Consider the following 21,945-nt stretch of genomic DNA (forward strand, 5'->3'; position numbering starts at 1 on the left):
GTAGGGTGGGGAGGGAGGAGTGTTGCTGCAGCAGTTAAGGCCCTACTGTGCGATGCCTGCACCCTGTATTGAATTGGAGTGCTACTCCAGCTCTCCTTGGGATTCCAGCTTCCTGCTGATGCACATCCTGGAAAGCAGCAGGTGCCGGCTCACGTAGTGGGGAATTTGTCACCCACGTGACAGGCTCAGACCGAGCGACTGAGCTCCCGACCTCCCAGTTGGCCTGTTTCGGCCATGGCTGTTGCGGACATTTGGGGAGTGATCAGTGGATAGATTTCTCTCTCTTAAAATGGAAAAAAAAAGGGGGGTAGGGGGAGGAGAGGGGAAAGCATCACAAGTTTTAGTTGTCAAGTAAAAAATATTTATGTCTCCCTTACAACAAAAATAAAACATTAATAACATCTTTACCAATCTTCAACATCCAGAAGCTTTTAAGCCTCTATTCAAGTAGGCTAAAAACACATTAAAAATCATGCTAAGAAATTACAAAGAAAAAGACTAGAAAAGCAGGCACGTTTGCTTCAAGTATACAATTTGTTTTTATTTACAATATCCTATAAAAATGTAAATTTAGAAACTTTAATTTTCATTAATTAGAACCAACCAAACAAAAAAAAGATAAAGCACAGTAAAGAAGAAATAATAATCAAGTATTCACTTGATCAGTGTGAAGGGAAGGTAGGAAAGGTGCCTAACAGCAAAATTCAGACAATGGTTGGAGGGAAGCTAGGAAACGTTACTGAGGAACAGCTGGCGGAGCCTGGAGCTTCAGAACAGGAAGAAATGGAGATGCAGAACAAAGGCAGTTGGTCATAGTGGAGGATTTTACTGTTGTACAATATGTGTATGTGCAAAATACTTATTCTCTTTAAACGTCATAGTCTGTCCCTTCTACTACATTCAAAAAAGTAAGAACAGCAGAAAGCAGATAAGGACAGTCATGTAAAATTAATTTGGTATTAGTTAATTCAGGGTTGTAATCACAGGGACCAAAATTCCTTATCCTGGCTGACTGCTGAATGGGAGAGGGGTAAGTGAGAAAGATCATGGAAGGCCCTCCCTGCTCGGACTCAGATCCAGGTCCCTGGCTGCCCGGGAACGGGACTTGGGCGAGATGGAGGAGCGAGGACAGCAGGTCTGTCTGTAGTGTGCAGGCAACTGCAGAGCTAACCGGTCAAACTTAGTTTCCATGGTTACACTAAAAGATTTTTCTCCCACAGCATCAAATAATTGGGGAAGAGAGGTAAAAGCATGGCTTACATAAGTAGTCTCAGGAAGACAGGGTGAGTGTGCAAAAAGCTGCACTGCAGAAGCAGACTCTAAGTCAGGAGCATTCCGTGCATCTTGAATGCACTTGAAGGGACAGGCTCAAGTACGCTGAAGTTGTAGCATGAAAAAGGCTTAACCCTGTGCTGTCTCCATTACAGTAGGCAGAACCAAGGAAATAAAGGTGCAAGGAGACAAAGGACTTCTCAACCTAGAGATGGGTATTAGCCAATCAAGAACTTCTGATTTTATTAAATATGAGGCATACCCTGTTTTTATGGAAACCAGTAGAAACCATCAAATTAATTAAAAGAGGAAATAGAAATAGATTAAAAATACATCAGCTGGTTTTGTGTTTCAAAGAGGTATGTTTCAACTAAGTATTTTTCAATCTAAAATTGATTTAAGGGCCCTTTGGAAAATGTATAAACACATGTTTAGGGGTAAGTGTAGTATTTATCTATATTTTGATTTCTACTTGGTTTTCCTATAATCGTATTAATATGAGACAGTGAAAAAAGACTTAAACAGGATAAGTGGAGGAATCCTTTTGTAGGCTACAATCTACTTTGAACAGGACTGTTGGTGGGATACGAGAAGTATTATATTTGTGTCTCTAGGGTAAAGACAATGCAAAATTCAGAACTGAGTAAAAGGAGGACATGCAGAATCGTAACCGAGAAGATAAAGGAAAAACCAGCAGAAGGATCACCCAGCCGAATTTCACAGAGCAGTGGCCAAACTACCTGGCATGTTGGACACAACCCCTGCAACCAGGAATTGATCCCACAAGACTTTGCTTTGGGGAATAAGCTACCTTCCCTCCCTCATTAAAAACACTCCATTGGTGATGGCAGCAGTGCAGGTGGCAGCCGCAAGGAGGCTCAGGACACACTTGGAGATCTTTTATCGTATCCCCTGAACTAGCCTAAGGGTATAAAGAAAGAGAGAAAGTAAACTTGTCTGTATGAATAAGTTAGATAAGGCAATCTTTTGCAATAAAATCATATTCTTGAATTCTCAGAACACCCACTGTAGTCAGTGTCTAGGGGGCACGGCAGTACCCAATATAGTGCTCTACACTTAGCAGATACATAAACACTTAGTAAAGCTTTTTACCCTCTTCCACCAGATTCATTTTTGACCCCTTACCCCCACTCATAACTTCCAACGAGTCAACTGTAATGAGATACTGAAGTTTCCTGTTTCAAACTTACTGCAGTTTTGTCTCCAGCAAGTTCAGTTTCTGCCGGTCAACATAGCGAGAAAAGAGGGACACTAGGTTTGTGGGCATGGAGATCGGCTTGGCCAGAGCTGCTTGAGGAATCCGGAGAAGTTCTCGTGTTGCCATGAACATCACCTCAGTCCTGTTAGGGAAAACCCAGAACAATGAGAAAAACAGATTACCTGACAGAACCTGAAGCATGAGAAGAAAGCACTTCATACTGACCACTGGGTATTTTGTGTAGATTCGACGGCAGGGTCTGAACTCTGCAGGTCTTCCCCACGGCTCAGGAGAATGAGGAGCAGTGACAGGCCAAACTAGAAGAAAAGATGGGATCAAACTCAATAGTGCATCTAATCTCCTCCAGCACTGTGGAGCGCCTGGCACCAGGTGGCAGCAGTATTGCAGCAAGTAGCCCTTGCTGTGGGCTTCTCTGTGAAACCAGGCAAAGAGCAGACTCCTCCAGTGGAGAGGCTGTCTCTCCAGGCTTCCCTCTTTGGCACAGCGCTGCCTAAGCACAGCCCTTAGCCATGGCAATGAATGTCACGATGTTCAGCAGTCCTCTCCACTGCCCACCCAGAGAGGAAAAGAAGGTTTTTCTTTGTCATGTAGAAAGTGAGACTTGGTTCCTTCTCACCCCCCCAACAAGCTCCTACGAAGGAACCAAAATGGATTAAACAGGAAAGTTAAACACAAACTTGGATATAGAATATTAAAGTTCAGGTAAACAAGAAAAAAAGCATTAAACAGAGTTAAGGTACTCTAAATGAATAAAAAGTTGTGAAGATCTTAGGAAACTCAGAGCTAAAATTACAAAAAGAATGGCAAGGAAGGAAAACCGGAACCTCAATTCTTGATGATGCATACTGAGCTGCTATACCAGATTTATTTCACGTGAGATACATAAAGCCACCATATGCTGAAACCATGACCATTTCTAGCCTGTTACTGGGATCTTAATATAACTTCTGAAAGAAGCCCTTGGTCCAATTTACCACAGCCATAGCAGGAGCAATTTTAACCTATAATTTCACTCATAGCTACCTTGTTCTGAAGCACAGCAGTGAGGTGAGGGTTGGAGGGTGCTGGTGCAGATGCGCTTTGAGGTAGGTTCATCAGCTGTTGCAGAAGGCTGGTGACAGTCACTGATGGAAGATGATAGAGGAGAAGAGAGAAGGGACTCAGTAAGCATGGCAGCACCTACAAAAGAAAAACAAGTATTACATCCCGGCAACTGAAAACAGCTAATGCCCCAAGCCACCGGGGGAACAGCTGTCACTCTGGACAAGGCAGAAGCTGAAAGCTTGAAGATCTCTAATTTGTAATGGAAATGCTAAGACATGTATGAGCCAAAGGCACAAATGAGTTTCCCAACGTGTCAAGTTTCCTGCTAGAGGAGAGCACCAGATTTAGTGACGAGCATTTTCAGATTTAATTAAACATTACCTTTATAAAAGCTCATTAAGAAAATGGAGAAATTATTAGCTAATTTTCACAGATAAGAGAAGCTAAGTGAGGGGAACTGCAATGTTCATTATTAAATACCAAGTAGCTAGAAACAAAACCCAAACTGTCAAAGTCTAACCTTCCAGTGATCTGTTACTTTTTACCAAGTGGCCCATGATGAAAAGCTGAAATACCGAAATAGTAATATAAAACATGAAGTTAAGAGTGCTGTCAAGCATTCAAAGCACACTATTTCTTTTTATGGTCTGTTACTCTAAATAAAGTTTACAATGATTTTACAACATACATAAAAGTAAAAAACAACAGTATAAAGAAATTCATGTACTTGCCTTCTAACTTCATACAATAAACATTCTGCCCAATTTGTTAATTTATTTAAAGATTTATTTTACTTTTACTGGGAAGGCAGATTTACAGAGAGAAAAACACACGGAGAAAAATCTTAATATCATCAAACACATATTCCAAATTCAGATTTTTCCAAATGTCCAAAGTACTTTAAGCAATCTGTTCTAATTATGATTAATCAAGATTTACACATTACATCTGGCTAATGAAGCTGTTACAATCTGTACCAAACATGTCCTCTGCTACTGCCAGCTCCATTTGCGATGCCATTTGTTTGTTGAGAAAATTTTTCCCGTTGTTTGGATGTGGCCAACTGCATCTCTATGATATCACTGACTGAGTTTTGCTACAGCTTTCCCCATAAACTGCCAGAATTATAGGTCTGGTTAGATTCAAGTTCAACTTGGAGGGATGCAGAGAATGGAGGAAGTGGCGACACAGGTGGTGGCAGGGGCATGCCAGAACATTTCCTGGGAAGAGCTCTGTTTCAGCTGCATCACATCAAGAAGCCACAGTGCTTGGTTGTGTCACTTGGTGGTGTTTGTGCATTCATGGGTTGGCAGCCTGTTTCAACCAAGGTACAGGCCCCAGCTGTTTTTGAATTTGAAGCGATCAGCATGAGAAATGACCACTACGCCTGACTGACTGTTCTTTATAACCGGCACAGGAATTAGTCACTTTGTACTTTAATCATTTATTTTGCATTTATTAGCCAAATCCTTTTGACAAGAACTCTGTATTATCAAATCTCTAATGAGCAGGCCATTTGATTGCACTAAAAAAAAGCAGGAAAATTATCTTATCTTTTCCTTTGTTTTTTAGCCTAATGAACTTACAGCTTAGCCATATCCAAAGGTGATCAACATATTTCTGGTATCATTATGAATTTAATAGGCATATTTGATGTATTTTTAAATCTGAGGCAAATCGTCCTACTGTTGGCCAAAAGGGGCCCCTTCATTTTCTTTTGTTTCCTTCGGAATGGACCTTAGTAATCCATTAGTGTCCTGGAGAGATATTCCAGGATTACCTTGTACAGTTATGCTTCAGAACTGGAAGCACCTTCCCATGTGTTTCTCACCAAGCATTTAGAATGAAGGGCAGTATTTGTAACAGAGAATGCCTAGTATATAGAAATATTCAACAAACACCTGCTAAATGAACAAGGCATGCTCAAGATAGTTGCACATTGATGAGTTCCTGTGAGATGAAGACGAGCAAGTACCTAACTCACTGCCTATAATTTGCATACTCTAAGGCAACTGCTAATTTTTCATTTGGTCTTCTAGTATCTAGGTTCTTAAGGCTTTCTGCAATCCATTTTTCATTCTTGTACCCATTTAAAAATGTGCCTGTCTCATCCTGCTTTACTTTTTCCAATGACGGGACCAAATCTTCCCATACATTTCTGCATATGTTGAAACACTTCAACTCTTCTATGGCATATCACTTATAAAGCATCCTGGCAATGCTTGCTTTCTGAAGATGAACTACGCAGGTAGTTATCATTTAAGCTGCTCTTTACACTAACAGGCTTACATTCATACATTTTATTTCTCTGAGTCTCAAATTATGAATATCAGCCCTCCACTCTTTAGTGTCTTTAGACTATTGTAAATTTGCAAATCTTTCAAGTACTTTGTCAGGGATAAACACAGAAAGTGTAACCAAGAACTAACTTGTAAATCTGATGACAGTGTTTCAAATTTAGATAATAAAAATTATTCAAAAGCACTGGCCCTGTTTCTGTGGGACACTACTCAATGAAGTCCACAGGTTAATGTTAAGCTATAAAGTGTCAATGAGCGACACTTTATAGGACAGCTAGCAAAGTAACCAAGACTAGAAGTTTTCAGCTTTATTAAGTATCAGATTTTGCTGCAATCCTGTTAAACATACAGAAGCCCTGATTCTCATCCCAACAAATTCTAAGTCAATAGTTGGGGGATACAGATAATTGATTTCCAAGTAATTCAGGTACAGACCATATTATCAGTTACATCAAGTAAGATGAAACTGCTCTTTTTCTTACATTTAGAAGCATCATCCATTTTATCAAATATGTGATTAGAAATATAGGTCTGGAGGGCCCGGTGGCATGGCCTAGTGGCTAAAGTCCTCGCCTGGAATGCACTGGGATCTCATGTAGGCGTCAGGTTCTAATCCTGGCAGCTCCACTTCCCATCCAGCTCCCTACTTGTGGCCTGGGAAAGCAGTGGAGGATGGCCCAAAGCCTTGGGACCCTGCACCCATGTGGGAGACCTGGAGGAGGCCCTTGGCTCCTGGCATTGGATCGGCACAGCTCTGGCCATTGTTCTCTCTTGGGGAATCAATCACTGGATGGAAGATCTTTCTCTCTGTCTCTTCTCCTCTCTGTATATCTGACTTCGTAATAAAAATAAATAAATCTTGAAAAGAAAAAAAGGCCTGGAATACTTAGGGTTCTATTTTGAATAATTAAATTGTACTGTGAAAAGTTGGAGAAAACAGTACAAAGGGAGGGGAAGAAATTTGAACTATAAAGACCCCCCCCAAAACCCATCCTTCTTGGTGGATCACCTCGTCTTGTGCATCCTTCTTAATAAGGAAAGGGAGGTTCCTGGCTGTTGCCATGAGGACATCAGCTGCTTGCTCTGTGGAGAGGAAAGGGAGAATACGGGCCACCATTCTCTTCCCTTTCCGGATACACATAATCTGTACAAAGTGGTCATCACTTGGCCTGCAACAGAAGAAAAATATCCACCATGTCAGCAAGAACAGCCTAAGAAACCTTCGTTCTGTCCCACTTAGACATTACTGAACGAACATGCTGCATTAATTTTTTCAGTCATCTACAGGACTACATAATGAGAATTACTTCTTCAACTTGCAAGTTTTTCACAAATGCAGAAAATCATTATTTCAGAATTTAAACGTTAAAAAAGTTGGTCAAGGGCCTGGTGAAATGGCCTGGTGGCTAAATCCTTGCATGTTGGGATCCCATAGGGGCACCAGTTTGAGTCCAGGCTGCTTCACTTCCTATATAGCTCCCTGCTTGCTGCTTGTGGCCTGGGAGAGCATTTGAGGACGGCTCAAAGCCTTGGGACTATGTACCATGAGGGAGACTGGAACGACGCTCCTGACTCCTGGTTTTGGATCGGCTCAGCTCCAGCCACTGCAGCCACTTGGGGAGTGAACCAGCAAACAGAAGATCTGTCTCTGTGTATCTCCTGCTCTACAAAATTTGCCTTTCAATAATAATATATAAATCTTAAAAAAAAAAGTTGGTCAAAATACATGCATTAATTTCCTTTACAGTTTTAGGTAATCACAAAAATACCACATGGTTAACTTAACATCTGAAAATATTTATAAAAAGGAACATCACGTTAAAGTTAATTTTGCAAGTGTTACCATTTTAAAGAACCTTTTTCTAAGTATTACATATGCATATTTATTATTTCAAGAAAAAATGAACCCATGTAATATGACTTCATAACTTGTCCTTTCTCATTTCTTGTGAATACTTTTCATGCCAATAAATATACTCCTATATATCTTTTAAACTTGCTATTTTTTAAATGCATAGCATCCCAAATATAGAAAAATCACATTTAGTCACCTGTTCTTATCAGTCCAACTCCAATGTATGACAAAAATAAAGTATCTGTTTTTCTCTGCCCTAGATTATAAGCAGTTTTCCTGAAGCGGTAAAGGAAATGGAAGCCAATAGGACATGCAGTTCTCCTTAAAAACCTATTTGGAATTCACAGAGTATTTATTATTAACAAGACTTTTTTCCTGTAAATGGGAGACAAGAGACAAAGAAGAGCTCAGTCTCCGCTTTAAAACTTACTGATTTATGTAGCATATAAATGTTTTTAAAAAGATTTAATTATTTTTATTGGAAAGGCAGATTTACAGAGAGGAGGAGAGACAGAAAAGATCTTCTATCCACTGGTTCACTGCCCAGGTGGCCAGCACAGCTACAGCTGAGCTGAACGGAAGCCAGAAGCTCTCAGCTTCCTCCAGGTCTCCCTTGCGGTGCAGGGTCCCAAGGCTTTGGGCCGTCCTCCACTGCTCTCCCAGGCCACAAGCAGGAGCTGGACGGGAAGTAGAGCAATCAGGATAAGGACCCAGGCCCACATGGGTTCCTGATGCTCGGAGGTGGAGGATTTGCTATTTGAGCTCTTTTGCTGGGCCCAGGATATAAATATTCTGCATAGGAATCATAAAAAACTAGAGATGTTTATTTACAGTTTCTAGTTTGTAAGAAAGCAAATACAAGATTATAGGCTGCATATGCTAGTAATCATGAACTGGAATATAACTCAATTAAAAACTAAAAGTCAAATTCACATCCCTTACTGTACCTTTAGCACCTTTAGCATGATCCTAGGTAAACACTAAGCATGTATTTCTTAAGTTTAAAAAAAAAAAAAAACAGGATTAAATGGATTATTTTTCTGACTGGAAAGGTTTATAAAATATATCTGTATGAAGTGGAGTTTGAGTTAGAGCAAAAGGAAAGCTCCAGAACTTGAGCCTCCTGTTCTTCTCAAAGCGCACAGTGCTCACCTCTCTTGTCCGGGCAGTTTCCCCCTCAGGTTGTCATACATGCAACAAATTTTGTGCTTTCTTTCCTCCGTCAATGCAGGCCGCTCTTCTTCCAGACTTAAGAGATACCGCCTCTCATAGTCCTCCACATCGAGGAGTAAGCTGTAGGTCTAAGGAAGAGATACGGCCAGGTCAGGGTCACAGAGCACTAACAACTTCCCACTTCAGCAGCATCAGGTAAACACGACAAAGTGAAAAACAGATTTTAAAAAAGCCATTTTTTACTGTTACCCCAATCTCCAGTCTTAGCACATAAAACTAACAAAATAATTGAACTTAACACTACCCAATGAGGAAAATATTATCACTTTTTACAATGAAACTGAGGACTGCAAAGAAAGGTTAAACAATCTGACTGTCAGGAGTAGAGGCCTTACGCAGCAGCCTGCTTCGAGTCTGCGCTCTCCCCACTCAGTTCTGCGCCTCTGCCATTCTGCACTGACACTTCACAGCCCACGCTTTTGCGTCTATGTCATCATCCTGAGGACTCACAACTCCAGTGATTATCTGTGAACTCACCTGACTTATTTATTCCATACATCAATAACTTAATCTTTGCTTTCTTTAGTCAGGTTTAGAAAGTAACCTGGGCCAAAGCTACGAGCTGTAACTGAACCAGCCTGGACAAGAGCGCAGTCATGAAGCAGTGCCAAAGGTGAGCTATCTCACCATCCTTTCTCGACCGCTATGGTACACAACAGGCACGTGCTACATTCACTAATGAAAATCAAACACTCACTTATCTGAATCTAATGACCGAAAGAAATTCCAAAACTTACTTTTTCAATTATAACAAGGGTTTTTCTTCTCTTGTCCCGGACTTGTTTTTCTTTTGTCTCCTAAAAAAAGATTAAGACTATTCAATGAGAACTCTATACCTCTGTGTAAAAAAATGACCATCTCTAGGTTTGTTTGTAAAAATAACTTTAAGAGAATCCTCTCAGTTTACAATCTAAAAAAAATTACTGTGGACAAAGGACAGTTTACTAACTCAAATCACATAAACTATTAAACTGAATTCATGGAGAGGTAAACGCTAATTTACAGGGTAGCAGCATATAAAGATAGAGGGAAATCAAACACAGAGAAAACAGTAATTTTAAAAAAATAAGCTGTAGTAAATGAGTATGTGTGACTTTTATAAAGATTTTTGCACTCATCTTTAAACATGTTTAATTCTGTTCCAAACGTTTAAAAATTTACATTTTTATTTTTAAAATTTTACTGGAAAGTAAGATATACAGAGAGAGCAGAGAGACAAAGAGGAAGACCTGTCCGGTGATTCACTTCCCGAGTGGCTGTAATGGCCAGAGGTGAGCAGATTCCAAAGCCAGGGTCCGGGAGCTTCTGGGTCTCCTATGTGGGTGCAGGGTCCCAAGGCTTTGAGCCGTCCTTGATTGCTTTCCCAGGCCACAAAAGCTGGGAGCCGGGCGGGAAGTGGGGTTGCCAGGACACAAACCTGCACCCATATGGGATCCCAGTATGTGCAAAGTAGGACTTTAGCTGCTAGGCTACTGTGCCAGGCCCAAAATTTATATTTTTAATGATTATTTATTTGAAAGGTAGACAAACACACCAAGTGCCTGCCAACAGTGGTGCTGGACCAAGGCCAAGGCCGGGTACAAATCCAGAGCTACTATTTCAATGGCAGACACTCAACTGTTTTTTCATCATCTGATACCTCCTAGGTACTCAGCAGGAGGAATCTGGAACCAGAAATGGAGCTTGATCCTGAAATCAGGAATTTCAATAAGATGCTGGCATTCCAAGTGGCATTTTAACTGCTGTAGCTATAATCCCACACAAACCTTTTAAAGAATTTTCACCTATTGGGAAGGCAGTGATGGGGGAAAGAGAGGCAGAGAGAGAGAGAGGGGAAGAAAGACAGTAAAGGAGAAGAGAGAAAGAAAGAAAGCAGGAAAGATATTTTAGGCCAAAGCCAGCATCTGGGTCTCCCATATGGGTGGTAAGAGCCTAACACGTGGGCCATCTTCTTCCACTTTCCCAAGTGCATTAGCAAGAAGCCACATCAGAAGTGGAGCAATCATGAATTGAACCAGGTACTCCCAACACATAAGTCACAGTGCAATCCACCATGCCACAATACCAGCCCCCATTTTCATGAACTTCTGAAGTACACTGATAGATACTGTGTGTACTCAAGTTACGTAGTCTGAAGATTCCTGCCACTCTAGGCCTATGCCGTATGCCACAGAAGTAAGGTATTAATTCTAGCATAGCTGTGAAAACCAGAATGCCATGACATTCAGGTGGGAAGTTTTGGTTTACTATAAACAACTGTACCATGTCTGATCTCATTCCACAGTGAGCTCAAAAGAAGTGGTGATGGCATCCATGTCCTTAAAAATACAATTTTGCTTAAACTTACATCATCCTCACTCCGAGACGTCACAACAGCATCAATCATTTTTCGAGGATTATTCACACTAGAGACAGTAAGTTTTCCCAAGGAGCCCTCAAACTGCACTGCAAGGATAAAAAACAAAAACAATAAATTAAAAGAAACTAAATTTGCTCTGTTCTTTACTCATGGTCTAGGAGTCTACTACAAAAATAGACATATCAATAATTTCTTTTTTTTGTGACAATCATTATTGAAACAAAAATCTACAGTACTTTCTGTTTTTAGCTATTTCAGTAATACTAAAATTTTTTTCTAAAGACTTAATTTTTAATGGAAAGTCAGATATACAGAGAGAAGGAGAGACAGATCTAAAGATCTATCAGCTGATTCACTCCCCAAGTGACTGCAACAACAGCAGGAATTGAGCCAATCTGAAGTCAGGAGCCAGGAACTTCCTTGGGTCTCCCTTGGTGCAGGGTTCCAAGGTTCTGGGCTATCCTCAACTGCTTTCCCAGGCCAGAAGCAGGGAGCTGGATGGGAAGTGGAGTAGCCACCGAGATTAGAACTGGCGCCTATATGGGATCCTGGTGCGTGCAAGGCGAGGACTTAAACCACTATGCTACCATGCCAGGCTCTGATACTAAAAATTTTAATAGGGTTTAAAAAATGGAATTTCAAGTAGAAAACGATGTAAAAGGTTTTCTGTCCAACCATTCTTCCTATACTTCAACAAAGGTAGACCCTTGCATTTACTAAGTCAGGGATTCTGCAAATAATCTGACTTCTTTTTTTTTTTTTAAGCACCTTAGCCTCTCCAATTTCTCCTCTGGGCTTTAGGATCCAGACCTCACCTGGCTTGTACGCATGCTCCAGTTTGGCCACCTGAGGGGTGATGAGCTTGGTGCGTTCCTTCTTTGGGGCATCACCTTGGATTTCTTCAGCAGCTGAGAGCTTCTCCAGTTTTTCAAAGTAATTCTGTCACATGACAAGATAATTGTAGTAGCAACACAAGCACAAACATGGCTATTTGTTAAATAATTAATTTGCACATGGCAATACACAAATGTGAACTGTACAAATGTATTATTGTCTTTTATCCTTATTTTTGTTAGATTTACAGAAATTTATTTTATTATAATATCATACCCTCAAAACAGTTAATCAATGCAAATAAGTCCAAGTTAGTCTGTCACTGTTCTTTTTCATCATCACCCCCCACCCCCGCCATCACCAAGGCTTATTTATTTATTTGAAAGGCCAAGATAGAGACAAGGAGAATTTCTTCCAACTGATGGTTCACTTTCTAAATGGCTGCAACAGCCACACTTGGGCCAGTTTGGAGCCGGGAGCTTTTGTTTCTTCCAGGTAGGTACAGGGTATCAAGCACTTGGACCATTGTCTGCTGCATTCCCATCACCTTAGCAGGTACTTGGATCAAAAGTGGAGCATCTGGTATTTGAACCCATATCCACACAGGATGTTGGCACTAGAGATGATGGCTTTATGCATTATACCACAGAGCCCCAACATCCTTTTTCTTAATAAAAAAAAAAAACTTAAAAAAAATTTTATTTTATTTATTTGTATTGCAAACTCAGATATACAGAGAGGAGGAGAGATAGAGAAGATGATCTTCCGACTACTGATTCTCTCCCCAAGTGGCCGCAACAGCAGGCCAGAGTTGAGCCAATCTGAAGCCAGGAGCCAGGAGCTTCTTCTGGGTCTCCCACACAAGTGCAGGGACCCAAGGCTTTGGCCCATCCTCAACTGCTTTCCCAGGCCACAAGCAGGGAGCTGGATGGGAAGTGGAGTAGCCACGACACAAACTGGCACTCATATGGGATCCTGGCATGTGCATGGTGAGGACTTTAGCCACTAGGCTACTGCACTGGGCTGAAAAAAACTTTTTTTTTCCTTTTTAAAAGATTTGACAGAATTACACACACTGAGACAGACAGAAAGAGAGAGAAGAAAAACAGAAGGAAAGAGATCTTCCATCTGTTGATTCGCCCCTCACGTGACCATAATGGTGAGGTTTACTCTAGGTCAGCTATGATCCTAGAACTCCAACCTCTGCTGCAGTGCTGCTCATGTCCAACTGCTCAGAGTAAAGCGTACTGCCAGAGAACTGGATTGGAAGTTGTGCAGCAGTATTCAAACTTTCACTCTAATACGGGATGCTGGCAGTGCAGGTAGCTGCTTCACCCACTGCTATAACACTAGTTCTTTTTACATTTAAAAAACGAAATTACTTGAGAGACAAAGAGCAAGGGGGTGGGCAAGCTTTCATCCACCGGTTCACTTGCCAAATGCCTGCAACGGCCAAGGACTCACCTGGGCTGAAGTCTAAAGTTAGGAATGTAATTCAAATTTCTCACGTGGAAGGCAGAAACACAGTTACCTGAGGTATCATCACTACCTTGCAGGATCTGCACAATGAGCGCCTGAATTAGGAGCCAGAGCAAGATGCTGAACCAGGTGGTCCCAATGTGAAACATGCGTGCCTTGACCACAAGGCTTAACATCTATTGCACACTATCAATGTTTTTAACAGAAAGAATCACATTATTGATGTTAAAAATAATCAGAAAACTTGGTATAAGGGCCTAAAGAATCTAAAGCCTAGAGTACAATACGTCTCTAGTTTGACAAAAGGATGGAATTTGCTAAGTCGATTGTCATCCACTGGAATATTCTGTTAAAAGAATATTCTGTTAACATGCTGTTCATGTCCCAGCTGTTCCACTTTTCATCCAACTTCCGGCGTATGGCCTGGGAAAGCAGCAGGGGACGGCCCAAGTCCTTGGATTTGCACTGCATGGGAGACGCGGAAGGAGCTGCTAGCTCCTGGCTCTGAATTGGATCAAGCCCACACACAGTAGCCGTTTGGGGAGCAAACCAGCACATGGAAAATCTTTCTCTCTTACCAATTTTAAAACAAACAAAAAACAAAAATCAACGGAAACAGCAGGGTATTTACCTGATAATAAAAGTCATCCAGGTAGGGATCAGTGCTTTGCAGTTGCATCATCTGGATTTTGGAGACCCAATCCTTTTCCCGCTGCAACATGAGATTGGCATATGGGTCCTTTCGGAGATGATCCTGATGACTGCTCCGGTGATTGCCTCTATCTCCTGCACCATTAAGATTCCGATGCTGACTGAAGAATTAATGTGTCATATTCACTCCAAGTGGACATGTTAATTATGCCTTTTAACAGTACAGTCATAAGTCAGGCCAATTAAAGATAAGGTTCTCCTTAGCTTATGTTAAGAGGAGAGTGAAAAAGCTTTGAGTCAACAGAATTTAGAAGTTATGCAACACATAATGAAGGAAATAAAATTACCATTATCTTAATAACCTCACAGTAACAATATGAAGGTCATAAGCTTGTGCCTACTTTAAGAAAATGAACTGAGACCAAAGGAGATCAAATACCTTGTCCAAAGTTATACACCTGCTATAGCTTAGTCTATAAAAATTTTCTTCAACTTGCTAAAAAAAAATCATGGAATATTTCAAATCCACACAAAATTCCAGAATATACTATTTATTAAGCTATCTATTTATTTTTATTTGAAAGGAGAAATTAAAGAGAGAAGAAAGGGGAGATCTTCTCATTTGCTGACTCACTCCCCAAGTGGTCCCACAGCTGGAGATGAGCCCATCTGAAGTCTGGAGCCTCTCAGGTTATAAGCAGGAAGTTGGATTGGAAGTGGAAGAGCTGGGGCTGGAACTATTGCCTGTATGGGATGCTTGCACCACAAGTGCAAGCTTAACATGCTATGCCACATACCATTTGTCAAAATTTATTCATATTAATAACAGGTATTATCAAACATTAGAACTGTTAGGGTAGCTATATTCACGTTTTCAATCTTAACTGCCAAATTCTCTTTCTTAAAAATTTTTTTATTGGAAATTCAGATATACAGAGAGGAGAGATAGACAGGAAGATCTTTTGTCCACTGACTTCACTCCCCAAGCAGCGGCAATGGCCAGAGCTGAGCTGATCAAAAGCCAGGAGCCAGGAGCTTCACCCAGGTTTCCCACGTGAGTGCAAGTTCCCAAGGCCTTGGGCCGTCCTCTACTGCATTCCCAGGCCACAAGCAGGGAGCTGAATGGGAAGCGGGGCTGCTGAGATTAGAACTAGCACCCATATGGGATCCCGGCACATGCAAGGTGAGGACTTTAGCTATTAGGCTACCATGCTGGGACCCAAATCCTTTTTTCAATAGCTGTATACATCATCCTTGCCAATGCTGATGTTTTTGCCTGTCTGAAGAAGTTAAATTTGGCCCAGCGTGGTAGTCTAGAGGCTAAAATCCTTGTCTTGCATGCCTCAGGATCCCATATGGCCACCTGTTCTAATCCCAGTTGTTCCACTTCCCATCCAACTCTGCGCCTGTGGCCTGGGAGAGCAGTCAAGGATGGCCCAAGGACCTTGCACCTGCATGGGAGACCCAGAAGAAGTTCCTGGCTCCTGACTTTGGATCAGCTTAGCTCTGGCTTTTGTGGCCATTTAGGGAATGAACCAGCAGATGGAAGATTTTATTCTCTGTATCTCTTCTCTGTATATCTGCCTTTCAAATAAAAAAGTCAGATGGTTACTTTATTTTAATATGCATTTTTGTGATGATTACACTTGGATTTTCCCTTTTTATAAGCCACAGGGATTCTTTGTTTTAGGAATTGCATGACTGTCTACGGTATTTTTGCTATGCAGAAATTTAACATTTTAACACAAATACATTATCTTTCCCTTTATAGTCTGCATTTTTTGAGTCTCATTTAAGGGTTCATAGTAGTTCATTATCTCCTTGTAAAAAATATTCTGGGATGTCCTTGCAAGTGAGAAGGAATCAGAAGTGAGGCTGAAGAAATTTCAGCTCTGTTTGATGGTACAGTTGAACTCTCTTAAAAAAGCCCATGGTTTGGACACTTGGTCCCTGAAGTTAACCGTTAAAGGATTATTATGACTAATGACGTAAGAATGTAGATCTGATATGCCATTTGGGAGGGAGAGGTAGAGTTGAGGTCTTTTGGTCACTGAGGGCTGGTCCTCAAAGGGCACTTCCTGGGGAAGAGCTGGTTATGAAACTGAGCATGCTCCCTGACTCAATACACAATCCTCCCTTCCTCTAGCTCCAAGTTACTGGCTTGTGTGAAATAACGCTGCTGCTTCTCTTGGACTGTGAGCCTTTGGAAATATAAACTGAAAGAAACCTTTCCTAAGTAGTTCGCTGAAGCAATTTGACTCCAATAATGAAAAAGATAATATATTCAGTTTCTTAAATTAATATGGGTGACTACAGAATAAAAGTTCAACAAAAGTATGGATTTCATTTGTTTTGCTTTCCTTTTTTAAAAAATACTTATTTATTTTTATTGTTAAACGAGATATAGAGAGAGGAGGAGAGAGAGGAAGATCTTTTGTCTGATAATTTACTCTCCAAATGGCCACAATAGCTTGAGCTGAGCCAATCTGGAGCCAGGAACTTGTTCCAGGTCTTCCACTTGGGTTCAGGGTCCCAAGGCTTTGGGTCATCCTTAACTGCTTATTCAGGCCACAGGCAGGAAGCTGTATGTGAAGTGGGGCCACTGGGACATGAACTGGCAGCCCGTATGGGATCCTGGTGCATACAAGGCAAGGACTTTAGTTGCTAGGCTACTGTGCAGGGCCCTGTCTTGCTTTTAATTATTATTTTAGTTGCATACATTTATGAAGTACAGTGTGTTAATCCAATGTACACATTACGTATGTGAAGACTATATCAGCCTGGCTTTGACTTCCACCTCAATGAACATATAATTTTTTTTTTTAATTAAAAACAATTGTACATTATTTCCTGGGTACCTTATTTTACTTTTAATTCCCAAAACCTATCATATTTATACCTGTCAAATGATGACTAAATGATTACAGGCAAAAACAGGTAATGATCACTGAATCCACATGCAAGGCTAGCCATAGTATTTTAAGATTAACCTCTAAATTGAGAAGGTTAAATAAAAAAAGGGGGGAGGGGTAGTTAAGAAGACAGTAAGAACCTGGAAAAGAATATACAATGTCTTAAAAAATCAGATTGCAATTACAATTCTGGTAGTTGGGCTGATGCATCAAAAATATAAAATGGAAGCATTTCTGATTTGACATTATTTGCAAATACAGGATAATTACTAAAAAAACAAACTAAATCATTAGCTTCTTGTTAGATTATCAAAAGTAAGAGCTGAATTAAGAAACTGTAAGGGAGGAATATCAGTACTTACTTTCTGCTCTGCTGCTGCCTCTGATGCAAGAGTCTGCGGTGCTGTGGGTGAAGGTGAGTTGTGTCGGGTCGAAACATTGGTGCCTGAGATCTAAGAACAATGGAGAACAAGGTTCTCAAGGTAGTCATACCCAGCAGTTGACAAAATTTAATGGAGCTCAGTCACTTTAAAACAAAATTTTATTGATTTAATTGAACGCCATGGAGATAGAGCTTCCCATGTGGTAGTTCCCTTCTCCAATGCCTGCATCAGTTGAGGTATGAGCCTGTAACTTCATCTGGGGACACCCAAGCGTTCCAGTCATCATCACCTGCAAACTCTCGGGGTGTGCATGAACAGTTTGACGGAAGCTATCCAGACATGGGAAGGATTTTCCCAGGTGGGGAATTCAACCTCTCGTGAAGTTTGAAATTTTCTTACTTTTAAATGATTTATTTTTATTGAAAACGCAGATTTACAAAGAGAAGGAAAGACAGAGATAAAGATTTTCCAACTGCTGGTTCACTTTCCAAATGACTGCAATGGCTGGAGCTGAGCTGATCCAAAGCAAGGAACCAGGAACCAGGATCTTTCTCTGGATCTCCAATGCAGGTGGCAGGGTCCCAAGGCTTTGGGCCATTCTCCACTGCTTTCCCAGGCCACAAGCAGGGAGCTGGATGGGAAGTGGAGCAGCCAGGACATGAACTGGTGCCCATATGGAATGTTGGTGTTTGCAGTTAGAGGATTAGCCTGTTGAACCATTGCATTGGTTCTGAATATTTGGAATTTTAAGAAGTATTAGCCCAGGATAACTTGATAAGGTCTCTTTCAAGATACTTTTAGAGTCATCCTCTTTTTAAAGATTTATTTACTTCATTTGAAATGCAGAGAAAATGAGAGAAAAGGGGAGGGGAAGGAGAAAAGAGAAGGAGAGAGGGGAGAGAATGAGAGAGGGAGGTGGTCAGGTGGAAGAAGAGGGAAACATCAGTCTTTTATTTACTGGCTTACTCTCCAACAGCCATAACACATGGGCTTAGCCAGTCGTCAAAAGCCTGGAACTTCATCCAGGTCCCTCATGTGGGTGGCCGGGGTCCAAGCACTGGGGTCATTATCTGTGGTGTTTCTAGGTGTTTTAGCAGGGAGCTAGGTAGGAAGTGTAGCAGCCAGGACTCCAACCGGTTTCCACATGGGATGCCAGCATTGCAGGCAACACCGCAAAGCAGGTCCCTGCTGCAGTCTACTCTAGAAATAGCTTGCAGAAACTGAAGACAACTTATTTTTTTTAAAACATATCTTCCTCAAAGACTAATTCTCAATTCCTTAAAGAATTATGAAATACAAATGAATTATCAGTCAAGTAATACAGTTTTTTCCCTTATGCTCTTGCTTAGAAGTCTCTAAACACATTAATGTATTTAGCTTCAAGCACTGAAAGTATGGGATGATTAATTTTATATGTTAAATTAATAATATTTGGTTATTTGGTAAAAGACTAGTTTAGATATTGCTGCAAAGTATGATTAATATCTATAAAAAGTGGTCTTTAAGAAAATGAGACCAACCTTGATAACGTGGGATGGTTACCAATCAGTTAACAAAAACTAAAGTTTCTCAGAGAAGGAATTCTGCCTCCAGCAAGAGAAATCCTGCTGATCCTCTCCGCCTCCTGGCCCAGACTAAATATTTCAGCTTCAAGGTTGCAATTCCCAACTGTCACTAGTTCATGGCCAGCTGGCCTTCTCAATGGATTTCGGACTTGACAGCCTCTACGACTATGACAGCCAATTCTTTAAAAACTCACACACCCTGTGTGCATATACACACACAGAAAGGGAAGAGCGTTCCTCTTGAGAACTGTGACTGACACAGTGATACGCAATGAAATACAATTTCACTAAAATAGGATCGTAACCTTTTTTTGTAGAACTAGAGGGTGGAAGCAAGCAATTTAGCCACTGCTAAGTTTAGCTGACTTCTTAGCATTTTAATCTCTATTCCTTAACATAAGGCAATTCTTTGTAAGTCATGGGTACGTGTGTTAAGTGGGTTTAAAGCAAAACTTAATGAAACTTCAGAAAATAAAAAAGGCAACTTACTTGTAAATGTACATAGGAGGCATGTGACCCTTAAAATGTGGCTCATAAAAAATCCTGGAGATTATCAACATTTCTATTTGCCGACTTTAGGACCCAGTAACATCTCAACATGCATCACTGGGAGAAGATCAAGAAACTTGTATTCTACAGCCAAAAGTCAATGACGAAGAGACTTAGTTAACGACGGCTAAATCACAGCATTAGTTTCGTATACCTTATGGTTTGCAGATGAGGTCCTGGGCCAGGAGGATGCTGCGGAGGCGGCGTAGTGGGGGGTGGAGCAGTGAAGAAGCCACGGAAGCCGGGAGCTGGGGGGAGCATCTGCCCTACTCTCCCTTGCAGCAGCTTGGGATTCATGGCAGCTAGTGGACTGCCAACAAACCCAGGGACGCGTGCAAACTGGCTGGGAGACATCCGTCCAGGCTGCAGCTATAAGGAGGGACAATGTATTTGATTTAGTTAATTGCAACTTCCTTTGACACCCCCCCCCAGATAATTAAAAAAATTTTTATCAACAACAACAACAACAAAAGAAGGAAAAAACAAGAGGCTGTTGTGATTAAAAGCAAAAAAGATATCGCCTAACAGCCCTTGGGAAATGAGAAGGGTTCTTTATGGCCAAGGCTGAACACAGGCTTACCTGTGCTCCTCCAAGAAGCTGTGCTCTCTGGAGGGGGCTGAGGATGGGAGGGACGTTCGGAGGGAAGGGATGGCCCAGCAGGGATGAATTCTAAGGACAAAAGAAGGAAAAAGCTGTTATGGAACAGTCATCAATAAAGGAACCTAGTCCAAATGTAGGAGAAAGTTGGATACAAATTGTAGAATCAAGCTCTCTACTGAGAAATCATAAAAAAGAGCAACAGCAGAAATAATGAAATAAACAAATAAATAAATAAAAACCACAATGAACGATTTAAAGCACAGGAAACCAGATTTCATTGAGATTTTTAAAGAAAATGGTTGTCACAATAAACAAGTGACCATGTCCTCTAACTGGGAGTCTTGAGACTCAGAACTGAAGTACAGCAGTTACAAAGAGCACACGCAGTTCAGGACACGTCAGTGTGGCACACTGATCCTGATCCTACAGGTAGTGATTACGTTTTTGCCCGTTTGTAAAGTGACGTACCGGGACATTGCAGAGCTGGTTTGGAGACACCCTCTCACCATAGGGAGCAGGATACCGTGGCGGCAATGGGGGCCGGACATGGACAGGCTTCGGACACAGAATCTATTGGAATAAACATATATACAACTACACTCAATGAAGTCAGTTTTGTTTTCCACCCACACCCCTTTCCCCTCAAGTACTGGTAGAGACACAGGACTCAATGCGAAGCCCTACTTCTAAGCGAATGGCTATGGCGATGGGCTCAAATACATGTCCTCTCACAAGATCAAGATGTGCAAGATTTAGTTCGTTGTTCAGTTACCCCACCCTTCCATGCTATCTGAGGGAGGCACCAGCAGATATTCTTTCAATTGGCAGCAGTGAGGGAGAAGGACTAAGAAAGCTGGAGGATTGACTAAGTCCTATTCTGAAGCCCCTGTGATATGGCCGTCATGCTCAGCAATTTTATGATACATGTGACTCCACCGTGTCATAGGATATTGAGCCTAACTAGGCCATACCAACACCACCCTCCCCCCATACCTTCCAAATTGGCCTTCCTTTTCAGCTGCTGGTTTCAGGTGGAGGAAAGTCTATGGAACAGGACTGCACAGGCTCTAGGGAAAGCAGGGATATCTTAAAGGTAAAAAGGGATGTGGACAATGCTGTGTGTTCCCACTCCCCCCAGCTTTCAGTTATCTCTCTGTCAATGTTTTGGGTAGCCACAAAAACATTTCTAAAAAGCACATATGCACTAAATGTGGCTGATTACCCTTCTCCCCCAATTAAAAGGCAACAGCATCACAGCTGGCAGCAGCACAGGGTATCAGGGAATGTGTCTCACTTGTACTGATTTCTCCTCTACTTGGCTACTTTACTTCTAATTTAATGCCTAGCGCAAATTTCCACCCTCCTCCCAGCAACATCAATTTCCCAGAGAATTTTGCCCAGATTCCCAATATCCTGGGCTGAGTGCCTGTTAATGAAAGGTACCTGTTGGTTGAAGCTGGGTACAGCCACCTGCTTAGGTGGGGTGCCAATGGGGACAGCTCTAACAGGAGGACTCCCAATGATCGGTGAGGTGGATCGCCTCGGTAATGCACGTTCAGAAAGGTCTCGGTCGTCCTCTGGGCCCTGTGGGGGCCGCTGAGGCAAGGCATATTCCAACACAGATACTGTAGGCATTTCCTAATTGACAAAATGGCGAAAAAAAAAAAA

General features: G+C 41.4%; 1 protein-coding gene across 1 annotated transcript in view; it reads right to left on the reverse strand.

The window, feature by feature from the left end:
- Positions 1-523: 523 nt before the first annotated feature.
- The window catches only part of PATL1 (PAT1 homolog 1, processing body mRNA decay factor), a 32,686-nt gene continuing 11,264 nt past the window's right edge, over positions 524-21,945 (reverse strand). The window contains exons 5-19 of the mRNA XM_041003978.1: positions 21,721-21,915; positions 20,746-20,847; positions 20,257-20,346; positions 19,831-20,045; positions 17,542-17,631; positions 14,248-14,428; positions 12,119-12,242; positions 11,292-11,389; positions 9,682-9,741; positions 8,864-9,012; positions 6,866-7,025; positions 3,536-3,691; positions 2,717-2,808; positions 2,484-2,633; positions 524-2,194 (exon numbers count right to left, since the gene is read on the reverse strand). Coding sequence (XP_040859912.1) covers positions 2,173-2,194; positions 2,484-2,633; positions 2,717-2,808; positions 3,536-3,691; positions 6,866-7,025; positions 8,864-9,012; positions 9,682-9,741; positions 11,292-11,389; positions 12,119-12,242; positions 14,248-14,428; positions 17,542-17,631; positions 19,831-20,045; positions 20,257-20,346; positions 20,746-20,847; positions 21,721-21,915 — 1,884 coding nt within the window. The 3' untranslated portion in view covers positions 524-2,172. The remainder of the gene's footprint in view (positions 2,195-2,483; positions 2,634-2,716; positions 2,809-3,535; positions 3,692-6,865; positions 7,026-8,863; positions 9,013-9,681; positions 9,742-11,291; positions 11,390-12,118; positions 12,243-14,247; positions 14,429-17,541; positions 17,632-19,830; positions 20,046-20,256; positions 20,347-20,745; positions 20,848-21,720; positions 21,916-21,945) is intronic.

This window comes from Ochotona curzoniae, unplaced genomic scaffold, assembly GCF_017591425.1.
Source record: "Ochotona curzoniae isolate NIBS_2020 unplaced genomic scaffold, NIBS_Ocur_1.0 scaffold_3171, whole genome shotgun sequence".
In the NCBI taxonomy this organism is placed as follows: Eukaryota; Metazoa; Chordata; class Mammalia; order Lagomorpha; family Ochotonidae; genus Ochotona; species Ochotona curzoniae.